General features: G+C 53.6%; 1 protein-coding gene across 2 annotated transcripts; it reads right to left on the bottom strand.

The window, feature by feature from the left end:
* Positions 1-4649: 4649 nt before the first annotated feature.
* On the bottom strand, positions 4650-21417 carry Ntrk1 (neurotrophic receptor tyrosine kinase 1). Of its 2 annotated transcripts, XM_087897401.1 has the most exons (17): positions 21156-21417; positions 18505-18579; positions 18221-18292; positions 16537-16605; positions 15756-15907; positions 15435-15577; positions 13033-13165; positions 10849-11178; positions 10472-10489; positions 10265-10320; positions 9913-10015; positions 9221-9367; positions 8768-8898; positions 8459-8631; positions 6401-6641; positions 5983-6141; positions 4650-5004 (listed from the first exon to the last, which is right to left on the bottom strand). In XM_087897401.1, the coding sequence occupies exons 1-17, from the start codon at positions 21365-21367 to the stop codon at positions 4819-4821; spliced, it is 2400 nt and encodes a 799-aa protein (XP_087753527.1). In that variant the 5' UTR covers positions 21368-21417; the 3' UTR covers positions 4650-4818. The 2 variants fall into 2 exon arrangements, with proteins under 2 accessions (XP_087753527.1, XP_087753528.1); XM_087897402.1 differs by lacking the exon at positions 10472-10489.
* Positions 21418-22991: the final 1574 nt, after the last annotated feature.

Genomic DNA, 22991 nt, shown 5'->3' with positions numbered 1-22991 from the left:
CCAGCTGAACCTGATCCCTCGCTGGGGACTGGGGACCTGCTCCTGATTAATACCAACATTAGCCCTGAACATTCACTGTCCAGCCTCCCATCATTAATTACCTCCTCTCCCAGCCCAGAAGATGGGAAACCAGCTCCTCTGGGGCAGAGAAGTGAGCTTCTGAATCCCTGAGCAGAAGAGCGCCAGGCCCTTCTCATCCAAGGAGGGTGGGAGCGAAAAGTTTGCTTCTGCACCCTCCATCTTACCCAAGGTGTCTCCCTCTCTCAGCCTCCAGCAGACACCCACAGGAGGCTGCCTGGAGAAGGTGGGTCTGACACCTAAGCTCTCCTGGCCTACATCCACCTCAAGATGGCAGGAATGTGCAAAGTTCTAGGTGGAGAGACTGTACCAACCATATTATAGGGCATCCCATGCAAATAGGAAGCTGGACACACAGGCCAGGGTTACTCCCCAGGACACGGGACAGGCTGCTCATCAGCTGCCTGGGGGCAGGTAAGGACTCAGGACAGGCTGAGAGTCCGCCACCTAATCTCTTCAGCAGCTACACTCTCACACGCACACAGATAGTCCAGTAGCAGAGCCAAGCCCTGCGCCCCTCAGCTGCCCTACACCCATCTCCCCAGAGCTCGCACTCCCAAAGCGTGTCTCTAGTGTCAGCCTTTGACCAGACCTAGTGTGGCTGCCATTCCAGAAGAAGGGGTGGGGGCTATGTGGGATCTTTCTGTGCCCCTCCCAACACCTCCATGCACCCCATTATAAGACCAAATGGGCCCGGAGACCCAGCAATCAATATCCCTCAAAGATGAAGACACTAATAACTTTATCCCTCTTGTCCTCCACTTCTCGCTCGCATTAGCCCTGACCACAGGCCCCAGGCAGCTGAGACCTGCTGTGGGCAGGCCTGGAGCTGAGTAACCCTTCAAATCCAAGTGAGAGGCACAAAGATGGACTGCAGGAAGAGTTTTCTGACGCTTGGAACAGCAGGCTACAGGGGAAGGGATCAAAGTCATAGTTCATTGTCCATTCTGACATCTCTATTAACTGTCAGAGACCTGACTTGATCAGTAAAGGGACCAGAAACCAGAAACACCTGTCATGAGGTACCAATGTTCATATCCTGTCCCCCAGGTCACCCAAACAGGTAAATCAGGAGAGACATTCTAGGAGAAATGCTAGGAGATCCAGGGAGGGTTTTGGTTTTTTTTTTAAAGATTTATTAATTTATTAGGTATACAGTGTTCTGTCTGCATGTGTGCCTGCAGGCCAGAAGAGACGCCAGATCTCATTACAGATGGTTGTGAATCACCATGTGGTTGTTGGGAATTGAACTCAGGACCTCCGGAAGAGCAGCCAGTGCTCTCAACTGCTGAGCCATCTCTTTAGACATGAGCTCCAGAGAGTTTAAGAGCTAAGAAGACAGTGGGCCTGGGGTTCAGCTCTGTTCTCCATGGCCCGACAGACGCCACAGTTCCCCATGCCTACACACTCCGAGGGGAAGGTTAGGACTGGGGTCAAAAGTATTTCTTCTCAAACATTGATGTCCCCAGAATACCTGCTCATATTCAGGATGGGATAGATTACCATCCTGAATACTATCAGGGCCCCAGCTGGGTCCCCAAGGCCTGAGACAGGCCAGAGAGAGGAAGAAAGAGAAGAAAATGAGGAGGAAAGAACACGGACATAGGAACAGTACATCCCTACTGGGCACTGGCTGGAGGGTGGGCCCATCAGCCTCCCAACACCCCTGGAGGGCTCTGCTCTTATTTATTATCTATCCCCATTTAACAGATGACACCTAGGTACAGAAATGCCAAGTGACATTACACCAGTAAATGGCAGAACTAACCTAAGGAGAGGAAGAGCTCAGCTTAGTGGGATGTGGGTCCCAGGGACTGGATTCCCTGCTGGCCTCTACTGGTTTGCCCTGCAGCTACAGCCTTGGCTTGTCTGTCTTTCCCTCCGCAGCCTCCTGCCGTCACTACTGGCAACTCTCCATTCTTCACAGCTGGGAGATGGTGGAAAGTTCAGAACATGCAGCCAATGCATACCCTGCTGCAGGTGCCTGGGTAGCCTGCACGGCAGCAGGACCAGGACAGGAGGCTAGAACCCAGGGGCCCTGAGTCCCTCCTTCTCTAGTGACTGCCCTGCTTCCGCCAACAACGGGTAGCCATCCAAGGCCACATAGGAATACGGCAAGCTCCCCGCAGCTGCCACTTAGAGCCCCAGCTCCTGTGCAGTCACAATTAGCACCTGCCCTCAGTCTGAGGGACACAGACAAGGTGGGATACCCTCTCAGCAGTCTTAGAAACCTGCCTGCAGGGTCCTGGAAGTCTGGCAGCTACTCTAGCCTCTTTCTGAGAAGCCAGCTCTGAGAAAGCCGGAGAACCCAAGTTCCTCAGAGATCTGTCCCAGGACTGGAGACCTAAGGGGCTGACTCCCTTGACCACCTTTTCCTCTCCAGAGCAGGAGTGACTGAGAGCAAGCCTGGTTCCTCTGCTCAGTTCTCCAAAATACCCCAGCCTCTCAGAGCCTCACTTTCAGCCAACACAGCTCTTGTCTGAAGAGGAAAGAGAGGGAAGGATAGCACTGCCCTCTGGCCCCAGGTTGCTATCTCAATCTCAGTCCCCCCAAAATCCCCAGGGCCCCATTCCACCCATCTCCTTGTAGCTATCCATCTCAACTGGTGCTCAGCCCCTGGGACTGAGGGCAGCTAATGGACTTGGCACAGCCAGGAGGTAATTAACAGAGAGGGGGCAGGGGCCACAGTGGGACAAGGACATTGTTAATGGCAATGGGACCCAGCAGTAATGGAAAGCTATACTGTTTGTATGTGCTCACATGTGCATGCCTCCATCCAGACCGGCTATGTGCCATAGGTCGGGACGCTGTGGACAAGTGTCGGAACATCCATTGAGAAGGAGGCCACTAGCAGAATAAAGGTAGAGTCCTTTCTTGCCCCACCGCAAAGCTTCAAATCCTGTTGCCTGAAGTGCTGGTCTTCATCCCTGCTGTTCCTGGATCTCTCTGCCACATTCCCAGAACTCTGTGCCCCTTTGTTCAGCATCTCCAGTGATCCTCCAGTGGGGCTCAAGGGGTCTCCATGCCCCATGATCAACGTTGAAAATGGCTCACAGACTTTTCAGGTCTTGTATGTTATCTGGCCTCCAAGACCTACCCAATCCTGCTCAGTGCAGCAAACCTCAGAGCCCTGTATCCCCAGCAGGACCTTCAAGTCTGTCAGTACCCACTCCTCACCCACAGAAGACCAAAAGACAGAAGAAGTGAGGCAAAGAGGCAGGCAAAGCCTGTAGGGGCCCTGGGCATTTAGGACTCTGCCAGCCGCTGCCCTCCTGTGCCTGTGTGCTACCCTCTTTGTCTCCGCTCCTCCCTCTGTACTCTCTTAGCTTCCGTATCTGTAGCTCTTGCCCTCACCTGCCAGCTCTGATGTCTCCGCTCTGTCCCCCTTCTAGGGTGAGACAGCACTGCCTATCCCAAGGCAGGAAAGGAGAGCCTGCCAACAAGGGCCCTGGGGACCAGAACTCCCATCAATCAGCCTGCCGCCCTGGGCTAGCCCTCCATTAGCTGGAATCAGCCTGGACAAGAGACAGACACACTGCAGGGCCCAGCCCAGGGTGATAAGAGCAGATTGAATCACGGGGACAAGGCAGGGAACTGGGCACCCAGGGACAGGAGACAGCCATCATTCGCCTCAGGAGCTGTGTGAGTGAGCGTGTGATATTGTAGGAGCCCGGTTGGTGATGCGAAGTGATGGGTAGTGGCCGAAATGCTGCTGCTCCGGCTCCAGGGCAGAGGCAAGGAGACCAAGCTCTGCTCCCCTGATGTGGTAGAGTTTGGGGTATTAATGTGACAGAAGGTCACAAAGGAAGGCAGACCCCCATCTGCTCTGGGAGTAGTACGGAATAGCACCAGAGGTCTGTTCTCGGCAAGTCACCGTGCCCAAACCCCACCTCCAAGTATTAATCTCGAAGAAGCAGGGCCAAGAAGGGAAACAGAAGGGAAAAAATGGGGTCTTGGTCCTTCCCCTTCAGTCTCTTTCCCATTCCCACCTTCCCCCCACAGTCCTGGGAATTGAACCCAGGACCTCACACATACCAGGCAAGGGTCTACCACTGAGCTATTTCCCAGCCCTCTTATTTCTTCTTGTTTTGAGACTGGGTCTTCCTAGGTTGCCTGGGCTGACTTTGAACTGATTCTGAAGCCCAGGTAAACCCTTGAATGTGAGATTCTCCTGCTGTGCTCAGTCTCCTGAGTATCTGAGGTTAAAGGTGTGTACCACTGCTCTGCTCCTTTGATCCTTACCCTGCGCCAGCCACATGTATGCACGCACGCGTGCACGCGCATACACACACACACACACACACACACACACACACACACGAGTTTCTTTCTGTCTTGTTCATTTGTTCTAATGTGTGCTCTGTCTGCCCCCACCAGCAGTGGCTACCATCCCTAGGGGCTCTACACAGCCTTTCTGAAAGTCAAATACAGTGAGGGTGTGGAGAGACTGTCACCAGGTGAGGGGAAGATGAAGTGGGTGACAGCTGCACAGAGCAGGGCAGCAACCCAGAGAGCACAGCCTCCACTAAGTCCCAAAGCCCTTATCCCCAAGAATGGGCAAGAAACACAGCCAGGGATAATAAATATAATTGCTATTATGGTGGATGCTGGCCATGAAGCAAGGCTCCCCTCCAGTCCCAGCCTGCCGGCCCCCTCCACATGCTGAGAGTGAGAGGCTGGAGTGTGGTAGCTGCTGGGTGCTGAGGGACCTCAAGGTGACCTGATAGACGGGCTCAGCTCCTAGCCCAGGACATCCAGATAACTGGGAGGTGCCTGTGCCAGGGCCTGCAGACGGGCGTGTACATCCTTCATGCTGTGCCGTTGCTGCGGTTCACGTTGCCAGCAGCCGCGCATGATGGCATAGACATCAGGAGGGCAGGCACGCGGCCGCTCCAGCTCCCGACCCTGCGTGATGCACTCAATCGCCTGCGCCACAGGAGAAACAGAGAGGAGGGCATGGAGGTTACAGGTGGGTCCTGCCTGGCTGGCTGCACTGTACCATACCCCGCAAACTGTGAGATTCCTTCCTGCTCCGGCTCTGAAAAGTAGGAATGATTAAAGCAATCTTTAATCTTTCTAGGATTGCCTCCAGAAGGCTAGAGTCACAACCAAGGACGACTTGCCAGGTGGGGTGAAGAGGGACAGGGTATGACATTGCCAAGATGGTCATCCTCAGCCTCAGCCTCCATCTCCCAGCTGTGCAAGACAGGACCAGCGTGGAACCACAGCTATAGCCTTGGGGGGGGGGCAGGAGTGGCTGTTTTGGTTTAAAGCAGAGGCAACTCTAGCTTCTCCCTTTGTGGGCACCATACTGTGGGGATATAGCTGAAAAGAAACTGTAGCAATAAAGATCACAGTCAGACTCTGGGAAGGGCTGCTGGGCAGCTACAGGGTCCAACAGAGGGAGATGGTGACAGGGAGCCGGTTGCAGGAGCCGCCTGGAGCCTCTTTCCCCTTCTCCCCATCTCCATTAGAGGACTTAGATTATGGGCAACACTAATTCCATTCCTTCTCTCAGTGCTTGAGAAAATTAAAATCTATAACCCTCTCCCCCACCCCACCCGCCTCAGGGGAACAGACTGCATTAGAAGAAGAAATGGAAGCTGACAGCTGGAAGCCAAGGGGAGGCTGGGGAGCTGCTGGGAGACAGAACACCTGGGGTCTGCTCTAACTGTGGCAGCCAGAGATCTCCAGCCTTCCTGCTGTTCTATATCAGGACCTCTCTCCCACCCTCCGCTCTGCCCTGCACACAGGCATGACCTGGACTCCAGCCACGATGATCTCTAAGGGCCAACTAGGAGCCAGCCGGGAGACTGAGCAAGAGAAGGACCAGGAAAGGAAGAAAGGAAGGGGAAGGGGACTGAGGGAAAAGCACGGGGCCCCCGGGTGCCTGGCAGGGCTGACCTCGGTGTTGGAGAGCTGGTACCAGGGCTGCTTTCCATAGGTGAAGATCTCCCAAAGCACAACCCCGAAGCTCCACACATCACTCTCAGTGCTGAACTTGCGGTAAAGGATACTTTCAGGTGGCATCCAGCGAATGGGTAGCATGGTCCGGCCTCCCACCTGCCGAGATGTAATCACCTCCAGTAGGGGCAACCACAAAGCCATGCCCACATATTAAAGAGACAGAAGGTATACCAGGGCCAGGGCTGAGGGACAAGGCTGAGGGACCAGGGCTGAGGTGCTGAAAGGGGTTGCAGAGCAGAGGCCAAAGGCCAGAGGCCACACTACTAGAGGAAGAGGAGGGCAGTGCAGGATCTCACAAATTCCAAGCCAGGGTGTGTACAGTATGGATGCCGGGGAAGCATTTAGGGACTCTTACCCGGTAGTAGTCTGTGCTGTAGATGTCCCTGCTCATGCCAAAGTCTCCAATCTTGACCACTAGTCCCTGACCCACCAGACAGTTGCGTGTGGCCAGGTCCCGGTGCACAAAGTGCAGGCTGGCCAGGTACACCATACCGGCAGCCACCTGGCTAGCCACAGCCAGCAGCTGCCCAAGGCCCAGAGGACCAGGAGCCACATCCTCACCACCAGCCAGCAGCTTCGCGTCAGGGCCATGGGACCTGAGGAAGACAAGAGAAGGAGAAGCTGAGAGGGAGGGAGTGGGGCTGGGAGGATGGAGCTCACTTCAGCAGCACATGCACTAGAACGGGGTGTGATGAAGGAAGAGACCAGGGGCAAGAATGCAGGAAGAGGAGGAGGACCAGCCCCACCTCCAAGGACACTAACTCCATAGTCCTCGGAGAATCTCAGCCCAGCCCCCAGCTTCCCCCAGTACCCATTGCTGTTGTCACAGTCTTTGCTAAGCTGAGTCTCCTGTTGCTGTCCCTCCGCTTCTGTCCTTAGTGTTCAGCTATTCCTCGCATGCTTTTCCTTTGCAAAGGTTCCCAGGGTGCACCACAGCCCCCAAGTCCAGGCTGTCCTGATCACTTGGTGCCACTTCCCAAATACTTTCCCTTTCTGGCCTTCTTTCTACTGGTTGCTTTGCTAGCAATGCCTTTTCCAATTTGCCAAGTGTTTGTTGAACGCCTCTGAGGCCAGTGCACTAGAGTAGAGAATAAATAAGCACACTCCAGGGGGAAAACAGAGAAGGCTTCTTAGAAGGAGGGGCATTAAAGCTGAGACTCCGATCAAGAGGCGGAGAAGTAAGTCAGGGAAAGGAGGCCGGGCTAGGAGGCAGTGTAGCTGAGGGGGAGGTCCCATGTGTCATCAGAGGAAGCTGGAAATACAGAGGCCCAAGCCTCCTTCCCAAAGCCTTCCAGGCTTGCCTCAGATTCTCTCTTCCTTCCTGGTGCTCCAAGGAGGACCACCAGCTGCTCCTCACACAGCCTGGGTGCCATTTGATAACATCTCTCTAGCTAGCCCTGTACTCTGTCTGGAAACAAGAAGATAGCTCTTCATGGCCTGCCTTGACGCTGGCTCTTCTGCCAGTCCACCTCCATGCACCTGAGCCACTCAGTGCCCCTCAGGGGTCCACTGTCCCAGGGTACACTCCTCAAGGTCTCTGAGTCCTAGCAACTGCACTCATGAGCCTTCACTCCGTAGAGCTGCTGGGAAATCACACTATGAACATCAGCTGCACATTGCTTTCTCACCCAGAACCACAGCTTCCTCCGATGACACACAAGGTCTCCCTCCCAGCTATGCTGCCTCCTGACCCCGCCTCCTTTCCCTGACTTACTTCTCTGCCTCTTGACCAGATTCTCAGTTTTAACGCCCCTCCTTCCAGAAGCCTTCTCTGTCTTCATTCCCCTGGTGTGTGCTCTTGGCCAGAAATGAAGGTTCACAGACATGGTGGCTGATTCTGAACCCTGGTGTTTCCACTATCTAACTCTGCCTGATCCTTATGGCTACCTTGGGGGAGGAGGACTATCACATCCTGCCTGTATCTGAGGGTAGGAGTTATGCTAGAGAGGTATCCATCACTTCCTATGTGCCCTTGGGAAGGTCTTGTCACCCCAAGTCTTTTTGTGAAGGCAACACATCTCTCAAAGTGATTATAAGTATCAGAAACTAAACATCAGAGTTTTGTGTGACATCCTTCAAATATAAACCGCTTATATACTTAGAGACTGAAAAATACAGCACTGTACAAGCACACTGAACACAGAAGGCTGCTTGGTGTCAGCATCCTCCATGCCACATGTCCCTGCAGGCCTGGCCTCTCTATGCACATAAATGTGCTTACAGAACCATGGTCCCGAAGCTCAGAGCTTTGACCTCTAGCAACTGTCCCCCAGACATGCCCACATTCACACACCTGCCCACTCTACTTCCCTGGGGGTGGGAACTGTGCCTTTCTGACCCTCCCTGGGATCTCCCCCTCAAACAGGCAGACAGGGAAGGGACCGAGGACTGAGTCGGGGCTGGGTTCTTGTACCGTAGAAAACGGTTGAGGTCCCCATGACGCATGTACTCAAAGACCATGAGCAACGGGCGACCTTCAGTGCAGACCCCGAAGAAGCGCACAATGTGCTGGTGCTGGAGCATAGTGAGCAGCTCCGCCTCCCGCTGGAAATCCTGCCGAGCACTCTCAGATGCCTCCTTCAGTGCCTGGGAAGGGATGGGGACAGGACTGGAGGGGACCCCAACCCCCTCAGGTCTTATTCCATTCAAATACCCCCCCATCCTGCCATGATGGTGCTCTGATGGGCACAGGCAGTAGTCCTTACCAGGATCATGGTCTCACCTTGACAGCCACCAGCATCTTGTCCTGCTCACGCAGAAGGTTGTAGCATTCAGCAAGGAAGACCTTTCCAAAAGCTCCCTCCCCTAGCTCCCACTTGAGCACAATGTCCCGGCGCTTGATGTGATGGACACCTGGGAGGGGCTAGTAAAGTCAGAAGGCAGCCCTGGCATGGGCAGGATAGGGCAGTGGTAAGGGCAGTGCAGCCACAGGAAATGGGGTGTGGGTGGGTGGAAGAATCTGCCCAGGGAGAGTCCAATGTGGGAGATACGGCTCTGAGCAGGGCTGGAGCCAGGAGCCAAGGTAGGGTGGGGACAGACCTGGGTCAGCACAATGATGGCCCAGGGGCTTTACACAGATGACAGACAGACAGACAGACAGACAGACACACACACACACACACACACACACACACACACCATGTTCACACTCGCCTACTATAATACAGTTCCTCACAGGCATCACTGAAGTACTGAGGGTTCTCCATGATGTGGCCCTGGAGTCCGGAGCCCTTGCCCTCACTAGGGGAAAGAGAGCTGCCACCCAATGTCATGAAATGTAGGGACATGGCCAGCCCGTCCTCTGAGGCCAGCACAGCAGGGCCTGGGGGAGAGACACACCAGCATGGAAAATCACAGCCAAGGCACCGTCTCCATCCTTGCTCAGACTAGCTGAATATTGCCCGGCTCCCCCCTGGCTAACTTGAAGGAGAGAAAGAGGAAGACAGCAGGCAGGGAAGGGAAGCACGGGGAAGGGAAGCACGGGGAAGGGAAGCACGGGGCCTCTTTGACTGGCCCCTGACACCAAAGCGCTCTCCTGCTCCTCATAGAACCAAGCCCTCCAGACACACTTAGTGTTTGATACAATCACCAATGAAGAGCTGCTGCCTCTAAAATGACCCTGCCCCAGCCCAGCACACAGACAGCCTGAGTCCCACAGATAACCCCAGCCCTGTGCTGAACACAGAGCATAGATGGGAAGCCCTAGGACAGCCCTCTACTGCCAACTCACGGTTGATCCCAACCTCTAAAATGACCCTGCCCCAGCCCAGCACACAGACAGCCTGAGTCCCACAGATAACCCCAGCCCTGTGCTGAACACAGAGCATAGATGGGAAGCCCTAGGACAGCCCTCTACTGCCAACTCACGGTTGATCCCAAATTTGCTTCTCTGTCCACATTTGTTGAGCACAAGGAGCAAGGCAGAAAGGAAGAGGGCAGCAGAGACAGCTAGACCCACAGCCACGGAGACCTAGAAGTAGGGTCAGTCCTAAAGGTTTCTGAACTCTTTCATAGACCCATCCTACAGAGGAGTCTGGAGCCAGGCCCCCAGCCCTGTTCCCTGCTTTCCTAGTGACTTCAGTCTGGCTGGGGAAGCATCTAACCAAGCATCTAACACAATAGACTGACTGTCCTGCTCTAGTTCCAAGTGACAGGCAAAGGAGCCATGCCCGACCGCCCCATTCCATGGCCCCCACCAGCTCCCACATTCCATGCTCACCCCAAAAGGTGTTTCATCTTTTTTCTCCACTGGGTCTCTTGATGTGCTGTTCGTGTCTGTGGAGACACAGGGCACAAAGGGTGGGCCTTCACATAGTGTCGTGTCTCCTTCCGCAGCTCCCCACCCCAGCCACAGTTCAGGCCCAGCTAGCTGTCCTCTGATTCAGCTCTGAGACAACACAGCTGCCCTCCAGCCCAAGCAACTCACCCACTGGCGAGAAGGAGACTGCAGCAGGAAGGAGGAGAGAAAGCGGTCAGAGGAGGAGTAGTGGGCCCTGCCCTCCAGGATGCTCCTTTAGGGGGTGGGGTAGGCTGTGGGGCCTCAGGAAAGGGGGAGCTGGAGCTGCCTGGAGCGCACAGCCTCTCTTCAGCCTGACAGATGGGCTCAGACAAGCTCAGGGCCTCAGCAGGCCTGGCTGGGGAGAGGGGCAAGGAGGAAGCATAGAACTGGCTACCAGCTCTTGTCCAGGACTCTAGCTCTGGGAACCAGGGCCATGGCAGACAGAGGTCAGACCTCCCTGGATGACTGGATCTCTACCCAGGTGCCTCCCAGGAGCAGGGCAGGGTTCAGGGCAGCTCTCACACCAGGGATGGGGTCCTCGGGGTTGAACTCAAAAGGGTTGTCCATAAAGGCAGCCATGATGGAGTCAGCAGCCTGGCCATAGGCGTTAGCAGCCAGCAGTGTGTAGTTCCCATTGTTGACATGGGTGGGCTGGTTGAGGCGAAGGCAGCCGTGCCGCATGGTCTCGTTCGTCAGTGTCGACTCCAAGAACTGAGTGAAGATGAAGCTGGTCTCATTGAGCACTGAGCCGTTGAAGAGCCAGCGCAGAGAGGGTGCTGGCTGCCCATCCACAGAGAAGGGTATGCACCAATGGTGCTGTTCCACTGCCACGCCCAGGCGCACACTGGCTGGGACTACGGAAAGAGGGCAATGACAGGAAGTGGGCAACTGGCAGGAAGGAACCCAAGGGAGGGAGAAATCAGGGATAGGTCAGGAGACAGGTCAGCAGGTCCTAAGGAGTTCTCTAGGAGACCTACTTGGAAGAAAGTTAGCAGATGATACTGAATGTGACAGCAAAGGGACAAAGTTTAGAGACTTTAGAACACGGCAGGAGCCCGGAACAGGTCTGATGGTAATGGTCTGCCAGCCGAGCTACTCGGGCGGCAGGAGGGCACAAGTTCAAGGCCTGAGGAACTTAAACAGACTGTGTCTCTAAGCAAACAGACAACATTGCTAGGGTGGCTCAGGAAGAGAGAGCGTGGTCGGCGGGGACGCAGCAGGTCCTGGGCTCCACCCCAGGACAGCTACAGCACTAAAGAAAAAGAAAAGAAAAAAGAATGAAAAATAATCAAGAAACACGGCTTTGAGACAGTCACAGTCCTAAAAAACCAAAAGCTCCTCAATAATAGAAAAAATATATATGTGTAACATATGTGTATAAACACATACAAGTTTATGGGAATTTTTGCCAGCATTCATACCATGAAATGTAGCACATGAAGGAATTGTAGTTACTTTTGTTGTCACAGATGGATTTCATAAATATGAGGTTGGACAAAATAAAATAGATAAAATATAATACATAGAGTAAGTTTTCATTTATATGATGTGTAAAAACAAAATTTTACTAATAAGGAAAGAGACATGTAGAAAAGATCTTTTTGTTGTTGTTTGGGGTTTGGGGTTTTTTTGGATTCTTTTCTTTTTTCTTTTTTTGATTTTTCAAGTCAGGGTTTCTCTGTGAAGCACTGACTGTTCTAGAACTCACTTTGTAGACCAGGCTGGCCTTGAACTCACAGAGATCTGCCTGCCTCTGCCTCCTGAGTGCTGGGATTAAAGGCATGCACCACCACTGCCCGACCCAAGTGCTTTTAAACAATAGAAAATGCTTGTAACTGCTCAATTCCCAGCCCCTGTGGAAAATTATTTTCTCAAGGAAGTGCTGAACATAAAAGTTAGGATGGAGAGATGAGCTGGGACTGACCAAGGGGGTCTTTCAAAATCCTGGCAAGGGTAGGTCTTGCTTACAGTGTGCATGTCAGTTAGTGTGGCAATTCTGTCATCCCTAAAGTTCATTGAGGCAGAAAGATCGTGAGTTTCAGGACTGCCTGGGTTTACTGCAAGACCCTGTCTTTAAATAAATCAGTAACTAATAACATGCTTACTGTGCATTAACTATGTGTATTTCACAATAAAAGAGAAATGATGCTGGAACATAGATTAAAGATAATTTGTTGGCAAAGCTAGAGAAATTAAGCAACAAGCATTAAAAGGAATTCAAGAGAGGAATTCCCCTCTTTAAGGTTGCTTATCTGTGGCTGCACCCCCTCCATTAAACCAAAGCTTGTCTAAGAACAACATGCAGAACTGACGTAAGCCTCCTTCACTAGAAGCCCAGCCCTGAGCTCATTCTACCCATGATGCTCAACCTGTACAAATGTCAGCCTAAGCTGAAGTTCACTCCTGGGCCGTCCCAGACCTAGACAAAAGCCTTACAGAGGAGCAGGCCGTGAGGCCAGCCTGCAGCTGGTGCTGAGGGCCTCAGGTAGCAGGCTTGGGCAGTGGGCCAGAAAGAAATCCATCTCTAACCCTCTGGCCTTGAGGAGCCTCTAGGACTTCCCAAGCAGGATCAGGTTTTCGTGGGAATCTGGAAACAGCTGGGAGGGAGCAGCTGTAGAGACGCCCACTCACCCTCCCATCTACCCCCTCTCTTTTCAGGGAAGAGGAGATGAGTGGGGGTGGGTGCAGGGGCTGTCACGGGGGCTTACAGGAGACGCTGACTTGGGCAGAGACCTCAGCCCGGCCCACATCATTCTCTGCCCAGCACGTCACATTCTTCTTGTTGAGGTCACTGGTGACATTGACCAGGGTTAGCCCCAGGGATGGCAGAGTTTCAGATTTCTGGAACATGGAAGAAAGAGACATCAGAAGAATTTCAGCAGGGGGTAGAGTTTATATATTTGGGAGCCCTATGATCCCATATGGAAAGGGGAAGCTGGGGGAAACAAGAGAAGGGGAGCAGATCTGAGACAGAGAAACGGCCTCCTTTGCCATTTGTAGAGTAGCTCCTGGGTCAGAGGACTCTAAAGCACAAACAACAGCCTCAAAATAGGTAGTTAGTACTCTACAATGGAGGTTGCAACCAAGGAGCCAGACAGCAGTCATGGAAGCCCAGCTGCTCCCTTCTCATGGAGCCCATTAGAGGGCCAAGGAGAACCTTGCCAACTCATTCCTGGCTCACGACGTTCTATCAAACTCAGTCTCAGGCCAAGGAAAGGCAGAAACAAAGGGATTGCAAACTGGTTGTAGCTAGAAGCAGCTTCAGCCACAGCAGCCTTCCTTTGGCAAAGGAAAACGATGCCATGCTGACAACTGGAGAGCCGAGTGGCTAGTGTGGAATCACCACCAAAAGACTAAATCCAGGTCAGATTACCTTCCTAAGACACCATGGCTGCACTACGTGTGAATCAGTTGGCCTTTCAAGAAGTCTCAGTCTTGAGTTCAGCAAGTGCTTCTAAGTTGGAGTAGGCAGAATGTTCTGATTTCCTACTCACCACCCCCAGAAACTGAGTCTCAGCATGTAGCCCTAGCTGGTCTAGAACTTACAATGTAGACCAGGCTAGCCTAAGACTCAAAGATCCACCTGCCCCTGCCTCCTGAGTGCTGGGATTAAAGGCGAGCGCCGTCACCACCACCCATCGACTTCAGAGGTCTTGTTCACAATTTTACTGGGCTCTGACAGTGGGCTGTGCCCACCCAGAAATTAGGAAGTTGACCTATGGGATGAGAATGTTCAGTTAAGGGATCCTCATTGTAAAAGGAGAATCAACTTCAATTGCTGGAAATCCCTGGGGTAAGTGGGGGGCAGCTCTTCTCACTCAGAGTGCAAGGTCACTGAGAATGAATAACAGAAGGGGACAAGCAGAGCAGAGTCTGATGCCTGTGTGTGGGAACATCGTCAGATAACTTCGGGAAGCCCCAGTCTCAGCCATCTCTTTAGGAAAGTGACGTGTTACCAACACCAGTTTCCAAAACTTCCATAGTCACACCCAACCTGGGGTGTGTTGAGAGGGTTGAGCAGCCAGTTCACAGACCGACAGAGCTACACATCTCAGAACCCTGCAGGGAACCTCTGAGGTCAGCTTGAGAACAGATGCAAGGTCTGGGAAGATGCTCAGGTAAGAGAGATGAAGGCCAAACAATGCCTAAGGGCAGGGAGGATGTCAAAGGCTGCCTCAGCTTACAAATAAGAAAACCCCAGGACAGGCTCCAAAGCTACAGAGAAACCCTGTCTCAAAAAAACAAAAATAAATAAATAAATAAATAAATAAGAAAACCAAAAAGCAGGTAGAAATAGGGAGTGTGTGTGTGTGTGTGTGTGTGTGTGTAAGTTATTCCATGAAGTACTTAGTGAGGACTGAAGAGACGGCTCAGTGGGTAAAGCATTTGCTGTACCAGTATGGGGATCAGAGTTTGGATTGCTCAGAACCCACATCATGGTCCTTTAACTTCCATGATCCTATACGTGAGACGGGAGGCAGAGACGAGAAAGTCGCTCGAAGCTACAGACAAGCAGCAAAGATAGTGAGTGAAATTGGATGGCTATGAGGATGGACATCCAGGTTAGTCCTCTGACCAGATTCACGTGTGTGCCAATGCACATGTATGCACAGATTCACGTGTGTGCCAATGCACATGTATGCACAGATTTACATGTGTGCCAATGCACATGTATGCACAGATTCACGTGTGTGCCAATGCACATGTATGCACAGATTTTAAACAATAAGTATGAGAGTTGAAGTCGGTTGTCCTTTGCTAATGTGTTCATAACACACCCAAGAGAACACTACTTCCTGAGTGTCCAGGAGACTCCAGAAGATCCTGTCCTGTCCCCAGGCCTCAGTTTCCTAAGCTAGAAAAAGAATCTATGAGAAGAATGGCCCGTCAGATCCCTCCTGGGTCTCACATGAGAGCTACAGTTCCCTCTCTTGCAACCAGCATTTGCTCAAAGATGGAACCCAAGACCTGGAGTCCAGTAGACCTGTCCTGAGGACCCTACTGTCACCCCTGCTAGCGTGAGGTCTGAGCTGTTTCTGTCCTTCCAGTCTCCCTCTGTTCCTTATTACTTTTTCTGTCTCTTATGGCCTGATCTTGGTCCCCTTCTCACCTTCACTGTGGCTGTCCCTTCCAGCTCCGTGAGGATCCAGCCAGCCTGCTGCAGGGCCTGCCCCTCCACCTGGCACTGCAAAAACACATCATCCCCTACTTCCACAGAGTCGTTGGGCATCTGGATCTTCACTGTTGGTACACCTGCCACCCAGAGTATTGAGCAACATTAGAACCTTAGAGTGGGCTTGTGAGTCCCACCCTGTTCATGATGCCAAATCTAAGCAGTACATCCAGTCACCAGGGTCCAGAACCCTTGCCAATGCTACCCCAAATCCCTCCAGGCAGACCCCAGGCTTGCCCATCCTCAAGCAGCACCTACCACAACTGGTGTTGTGTCTGAGTGGGAGTAACTGGTGCCCAGGCCCAGACCCCTGGAGCTTCTGTGTATGTACACCACACAGCCCCTCCTGCTCCCAGCGCTGGAGCCAGGAGAGAGCACAGGAACAGAGCAGTGGGTTCCCTGACAAGGTCCTGTTGGGTAGGGTGAGCCAGGAGTCAGGAAAGGAGGACGCAACAGGCCTGAGGAGCCAGGAGGCAGTGCTCTGGAGATGGCTGGATATAGGGGTCTAAGCAGAAGGGGGCCAGGCCCATAACCAACACAGTAACAAGACTTTGTCACTAAAAGAAATAAGGGCAGACTGATGTAGATGGCAGCCGAGGGCTGCACGGAATCCCTTTAGCTTAGCTCTAACGTGAGAAGCCCAGTAGGGCGATAAGAAGGGTGTCCTGCATGGTCTACGGCTTTAGGCACCCATCAGCCTTGTGCACTACTGTGTGTACTGAGAATCAGGCTGCTGTCCTCAAGCATCACGGTGGCCTGTGGTGTGTTCAGCACAGCTCTGAGCCTGGCCTCTGGACACACACAGCTACTCATCCAGCCCAGCATAGTCCCGGCCTTGATGGAGGGAAGCGAATGACAGACATGTACATAATCCCCAGTGTAAGCTCACAGACACAACACAGTCTCCAAAGATGCCTCACCTTCCACCCCCTCCCCTGTCCCACACGGGCGCAGTAACATAAAGTCCCGGAGACACAAACATACACCGTCACATATCACACACACTGACCCCTTGCCCTGCCCCTGCCCGCACACTCACAGGTCCTGTAGGGAGAGGCCTTGCACGGTTTTCCAGGAAAGGGACTCCAAAGCATTGGAGGACAAATTCCTGTGGGAAGACAGATGCCCTGAGCCAGCGACCTCACTCTGACCCAGTCTGAGGCAGAAGCACGGAGGCTGCCGCACACACCCCCCCCCACACCTCGCCTCCAGTTCAGGCAATTAGAACAGGCCCAGAGAAGTACTGTGCCCATGGGTATGTGGGAATGTAAGAATGCCCTTGGCAGGTAGGGCTCTGAGTATAATCTCCCTGGGACAAGAAGGGTTAATCCCACTTAACCCCCTCCCTGACTGACCCCAGGGAGAGGAATCCAAGGGAACAGCCGGTTGCCCTCCCCCCACACCTCAGCCCCAGCTGGCGAAGTGCTGAGGCCACAGCTGGGGTAAGGGGCTCCATCTGTGCTCCCCACCAAGGAGGAGAGGAGGACCTAGGCCCTCACAATCCCCTCCCCTGCCTAACCTCAAGACAGGGACGTCAAAGTACTTCCTCAGCCCCCCCCCTTCCTGTTCCTCCAAAGGCACTTCAAGCAGGAAGAGACCCGGGGCCATACTTCCTGGGTAAAGGAGAGAGCACCCAGCTGGGGCTCTGCTTGGCAGGCTCAGAGCTTTGTGTCTCTGAGAGACATGCCCTAACCAGTCGTCTTGCCTATCCATCCTTGACTTGCTGCAGACTGGGAACCCTCACACCACCACCTTGGAGACAGATTAGAGGTGGGTGCTGTCGTACCTGTCCTGCCATGCATAGCCAGGTGACCTCAGTCAAGAAACAACTTAATTCCCAGAATCTTCATCTATAAAATGGGATCATATCATCTCTGTCCCCAGGTTGGTTGCACGCACTCATTGGCACGGGAGTCATGAACTCTCACCAAGTACACATTTAAAAATTCTCTTTAAAGTTTTGTTGTTGTTGTTGTTGTTCCTTTGTTTTATTGAGAAAAAAGGCGGGCCTGGAACTTGCTGTGTAGTCAAATATGACCTGGAACTTCTGATCCTCCTGTCTCTGCCTCCCCAGTGTTAGGGTTATAGGAAGGTCTGTGGCGGTGGAGATCAAACCCAGGGCTTTATGAAGAGTGGGCAAATGCTCTATCCACTAACTGAGCCATATTTCCAACCCTAAATGTACATTTTAAAGCCAGGACATACAGTGGGGACACAACATCTCTCTTGTGGTTAAATCCCTGGACCCAGCCCAACCCTGTGAATGACAGGCCTCCAACCCAGGGAAGGGCGGCCAAGAACTCTAACTGAATCTTCTATCCACTCTATGTCCCTGTTGGTCCTCTGTAGGACAAGTAGCTGTAACTCTCAGGAATGAGGAAGATGAGGAGTCGCAGACAGAACATACCACCTCTGGGGCCAGGTCAGTACACCCTGCAGGAGAGGAGCTGAAATTCTGACCAGAATCCAGGGGTCTTACTCAGTCCCTATGAACTCCAGGCAGACCTGGGTGAGCGCTTATGAGAAGCATCTCTGAAGCATAGAACATGGAAGTTCTAACAAGGATTCTAGTCTGACTGCATGAGAATCTGAACACCACCCTCTTTGAAACAGAAAGGACAAGGCTGGCCTCGGCCTGAGGAGCAGAAAGCCTCTCGGCACCCTCACCTGCAGGTCCCCAGCTCCCCCCCCCCCCCCCCCGCCGACCCAGCCTAGCCACTCACAGGTGACTGAGCCGAGGAGTAAAATGGAAGGCATCTGGGGCCACAAAGCGGAGGCCACTCTTCACGATGGTTCTAGGGAAGGGATAAGAGGGATTTAAGCTCTGCCCACCCAGGCCAGATAACCTTGTGGAGTTGCACACCCCTCTCCATCCCTTAGTTTCCACAGCTACCTGGACCCCTCAAACCTCTGAGCCTCCACCCCTCTCCCAGATTCTCAGGTCTTCTGAGACCCCAATATATGTGGGCACCCACCACCCTGCGCCCAGTCCCGCCTTAGTCCTCACAGGCTTCTCAATTCCCCCAGGCCCTGCAAGTCCCCGAAATCCAGGCGTTTCAGATGCTGCTGGTTCTCCACATAGCTGTAGGGAGAAGGATGGGTCAGCAGGGGAGAGGGGTGGTCAGCAGGGTTAGAATCTCAGTGGAACTACCCCATACCTCCATCCACCCACCTCCCTCACACAGACCCATTTCACATACCCATTCATGCACATGTCCCCACATGCCAACACAACTCACAAATCATACCCGGGCATACATGCATGCACGCACCCTCACCTTTACAAACATACAGACCCTCATATGCCTCCTAAAACACATATGCAAGTATACAGGAATACACGGGGGTACTCTCCCAAGGACACACATGAGCAAAGCTCACATAAACTTCTCCCATGCATACACAGATGAAGAGATGTGAACACACGTTATCAGTGCACACTGCCATTCTCAACTTGGGGCTCCACTTTTACAGCAGGCCTCTCCAGCAAAGGGGGTCACAAGGGCAAGGCTCTCGGTGCTGCTGCTCCACCCGTGTTAAGTATGCCCCAATTGTCATGCTGATGTGTCCTCTCAAACATGGCTCAGAGTCTGCTATCTGGGTTCATTGACACAATCACACACACACACACACACACACACACACACACACACACACACACCACCTGCTCTGTCCCCTCAAAACCTTTGGTTCTTCCCCACAGCAGCCCCTACTCTCCCTTCCCCAGCACTTTTCCAAAGCAAACTAAAAGCACTGAGCTGTTGGGGACCCCCTAGCCCCTCCTTAATCCATGAACGACCTAGGAGAGGGGAGAGGAGTATGGAGCTGATGGAGTCTGTGTGTGGCTGAAGAGAGATGAGATACGGTGTGAGCCGTAGGAAGGTTGGATGGGGTGACAGAAGGAGGGCAGAGAGACTGACAGACTGGTAAGGACAGGGAGTCACAGAGAAAAGGACAGAGAACCGGGGAGGCAAAAGGAGAAAGAGGAGCAAGCAGCATGTGGGTGGGTGGCTGTGGCTGCAGTCCTATCTGTAGATCTGGCATCCGAGAGTTCCTGGGAACTCACTCCCTTGTCCTCTGCAGTGGCATGTCCATGTTCTCCTTCCCTCTCCCCACCCTCGTGTGTGGCGTGGGCCCCTGACTCACTAACAGTTCTCAGAACTCCTCTTTTCTGGGCTTTTCCTTTGTAAAAGGGCAGCAAGGGAACAAGCTCGGTCCAAGGTGCCCCATGCTTCCCTGATGGCAGCCTTGACCCCAATAGGACGGTGCATGTCCGTCCTCACCCTGGAAACCTAAGGAAACCTTCCCTGTTCTGTCCTAAGGGTTTCCAGCTACAGAAAGCCGGGGAGCTGTTAAGATGTGAAGGGCTGGGTAGGTACGAGCTGTCAGGCAGTGTGCTCCATGCCGCCTCGTTTGTTCGGATTCATAATCAATCTGTCTATTCGAGTCCATTAGCTCCTCGTTAGTGATGCGGGTGAGGGAGGAGGGGAGAGAACTGTGCAGGAGGAGGCGGGAGGACTGGGCCCCACCCAGGGGGACCTCTCAGCTCACCACTCTGTTAATCTCCCCTTCTACAGCCCTGGTCTTCCCGCCGCCCCTGTCCCCAGGCTGGACTCTCTTGGAGCCTGGAAAGGCTCTAGGGAATGAGAACACTGAGGGGAGCAGTCAGGAGCCTGGACTCTGGTCTGAATGGACAGGCTGAAGCAACAATCTAGACCTCATGCCAGACCAAGACAAGGCCTTCTTTTTCTTGGTCTCCCTAGAGCCATTAGAAAGAGACTGAGTATCTCCGTTAATTACCACAAGATGCCCGAGTAACTGGGTGCCAATCACTGCAGACTGTTGGCTCCACCAGCAGGCAGAATACTCAAGTATTTTCCAGCCATCACCGTGTGATGCTGAGTCCCTCCAGGTCAATTATACTCTCATCGGTCTCACCAGCTGCTAAAAAGTACTCAAGTATTTTGTAACCACTTATTGCAGAGCGTCAAAGTACTGCAGAGCGGAAGCTCTGCACCTGGAAGATGGAGAATCTCTCGGCAACCGCCCGGACTCCCTGATACAGGTAGGGAGACATTGGTGAAAGGGGAGAGCGCCTTCATTTCCCACATCCAAATTAAGAAGTCTTGGGGTCAGTGGAAAGGAAGAAAAGTTCAGACACCAAACTGGTTCCTCATCATCTCCCATCAACTCCGGCTCAGTCACAAATCCAGAGAATACCTAGATTCCCTGGTCATGACAAGGAAGAGGTTGGGGACTGGCTTCCCCCTAAGAAAGAAAAGATGGCAAAGGTGCACAGTGCCAAATTCACCACAGCTAACCAATCCCCCAAGGGGCAGAACTTGGGCTCTTGAATGAACCCCACAAAGAAGCTCCTAGATCACTGGACCAAGCCCTGGTCTACCCAGTTTCCCTCTTGTTCTGCCCCAAGGCGGCAACCCAGCTACCCTTAATCCTGGGCGACATCCAGACAGTGACTGCGCCGCTTTGCCAGGGTGGTGGCAGCAGCAGCAAAAGCCGCTGCAGCACAGCCAAAGGCTACACGTGCCAGCCTCCTACAGCAGCCAAGTCTGGCCCCTCAAGCCAGAGGTGAGTGCGCGCCCTCGGGGAAGGGCTGCGCCCTCTTGATCCCGCTTTCCTTCCCCGCCACACACTCACAGTTCCGTCAGGTTCCCGGCGCCCCGCAGGCCACGGAGGGTATCCAGGGTCCCTGCCCTGGTGCAGCGCAGCCCCGAGGAGCCCACGGGGCAACAGGCCTCACGACAAGATGCGGCGCAGGCAGAGGCCAGCATCAGCGAAGCCAGCAGGCCTCCTAGCCCCGCGGCCCGGTGATGCCAGCCCAGCTGCCCGCGCCGCTGGCCTCGCAGCATCGCGGCGGCGCCCGCCAAGCTCGGGCAACGCAGCCGTCCGTGCGCTCTTAGCTGCCGCCGCCCGGCCTCGCGCGACACGTGCGCGGGGCGGTGTTAAAGACCAGCCACCAGGAGAGGGCGGCACCCGCAACCACGCCCCGCCCCGCCCCGCCCCGCCGGTCGATGCCCCCAGTGCCCCCTCTCCTTTCGGGGCCCTAATGCCAGCTAGCCTCACTAATGTCCCTCACGTCTGCAGGAGACTTGGGGCGGCGGAGTTGCCCTCACAATTGTCTTCTGAGACTGGGGCAGCAGGGAAGGGTGAGGGGTGGGGGTGGGGGAGCTAGGAAGCTGATACGTATTTCTCCCAGTAAAACAGCTGCATTTTCAGATTTGCGGGAAGAGCAAGGAAAAAGGTTGAAGTCCAGGTCATCCCAGCCAGTCTCACGGTGCTCTTCTTGCCTAAGAGAATGTCACTTGGAATAAATTTGATGAACGATATCTAGACGCTAGTGAGGAAAGGGAGAGAGCCTCAGAATGACTGGGTGCAGAAAACAGAATGACTGGGGAGGAAAACAGAAGGGACAGAGAAGAGTTCTCTGAACACAGCTGGATGGAGCGTGGAAAGTGGAGACCACTAGGTCCGCAAGAGGCCACAGGGTGGCGCTAGAAGCCCTTGCGCCCGCAGTGTTTGCTCCGGGCCTGGGTCTTCGAGCACCGGGGAGCGCCTTACTACGTGGTGCCTAGGGTCTTAAGGTCAGTCCCCAAACCCAACCAGCCAGCTAGGGCTGGGTACGAGAGCTGGGTAGGGCCAAACAGAGCAGGACTAGCATCGATCGCCGTCCTGACAAGTGCATCGATTTCTGAGTGGAGAAATTAATAGATCTCTTAGCTCTTTGGACATGGGAGTTGCCCGCGGGTAGAGCTGGGAACCGTAGGCCCTTAGTATTTGTGAACCTGGGAAGTCCCAGGATCCCAACATTCAGGTCATCAAAGGGCAGGTATTGCGCATTGGCCTTCCTGGCTGGAAGTCTGTAAGTCTCACGTTTAAGAGAGGGGGCAGGTAGGTACTGGGAGTGACCGGAAGTGAGTAGAACCCAGTAATCCAGGGAAGGATACATAGTCCTAGTGGCAGGTAGTTTTCCGTGCCAGGTCCAAGCAAGTACCTCCACACGAGTATGCACACACAAAGACCCACCAACCATTCCGAATTCTTAAAAGTAACCAAATGACGGCGTAATCTTACGGAGAGATGGCTCTTCTCGGGATCTGAGCCAGAACCAAGGGACTTGGCAGGAACACACCTCGCACCAAGGAGTTATAGTCAGAGTAGCCTCGAGAGGCTGGGAGGGGCTTCTAGAGGCGAAGGTCTAAGATCTCCAGATTCCACAAGCAGGGTCCGACCTTCGGGGATGCGGGAAGTCACCCTCTAGAGTGTCAAAACACCTGTTGAACTCCAGAACCTGCGCTCTTCAGACCAGTCTCTGCCTCCACGTCTGCAGCTGGCAGGGGCGGTGCCAGAGGTGGCAGAGAGACGCTGCCAAGATTTCTTGGCCCCCAACCCCTTCGGCATTTTGGCCTTATTTTCCCCAACACATCTGTCTCACACACACACACACACACACACACACACACACACACACACACC

Source organism: Myodes glareolus, chromosome 17 (assembly GCF_982192425.1).
Source record: "Myodes glareolus chromosome 17, mMyoGla1.1, whole genome shotgun sequence".
Classification (NCBI taxonomy): domain Eukaryota; kingdom Metazoa; phylum Chordata; class Mammalia; order Rodentia; family Cricetidae; genus Myodes; species Myodes glareolus.
This window is presented reverse-complemented; position numbering and strand designations above follow the sequence as displayed.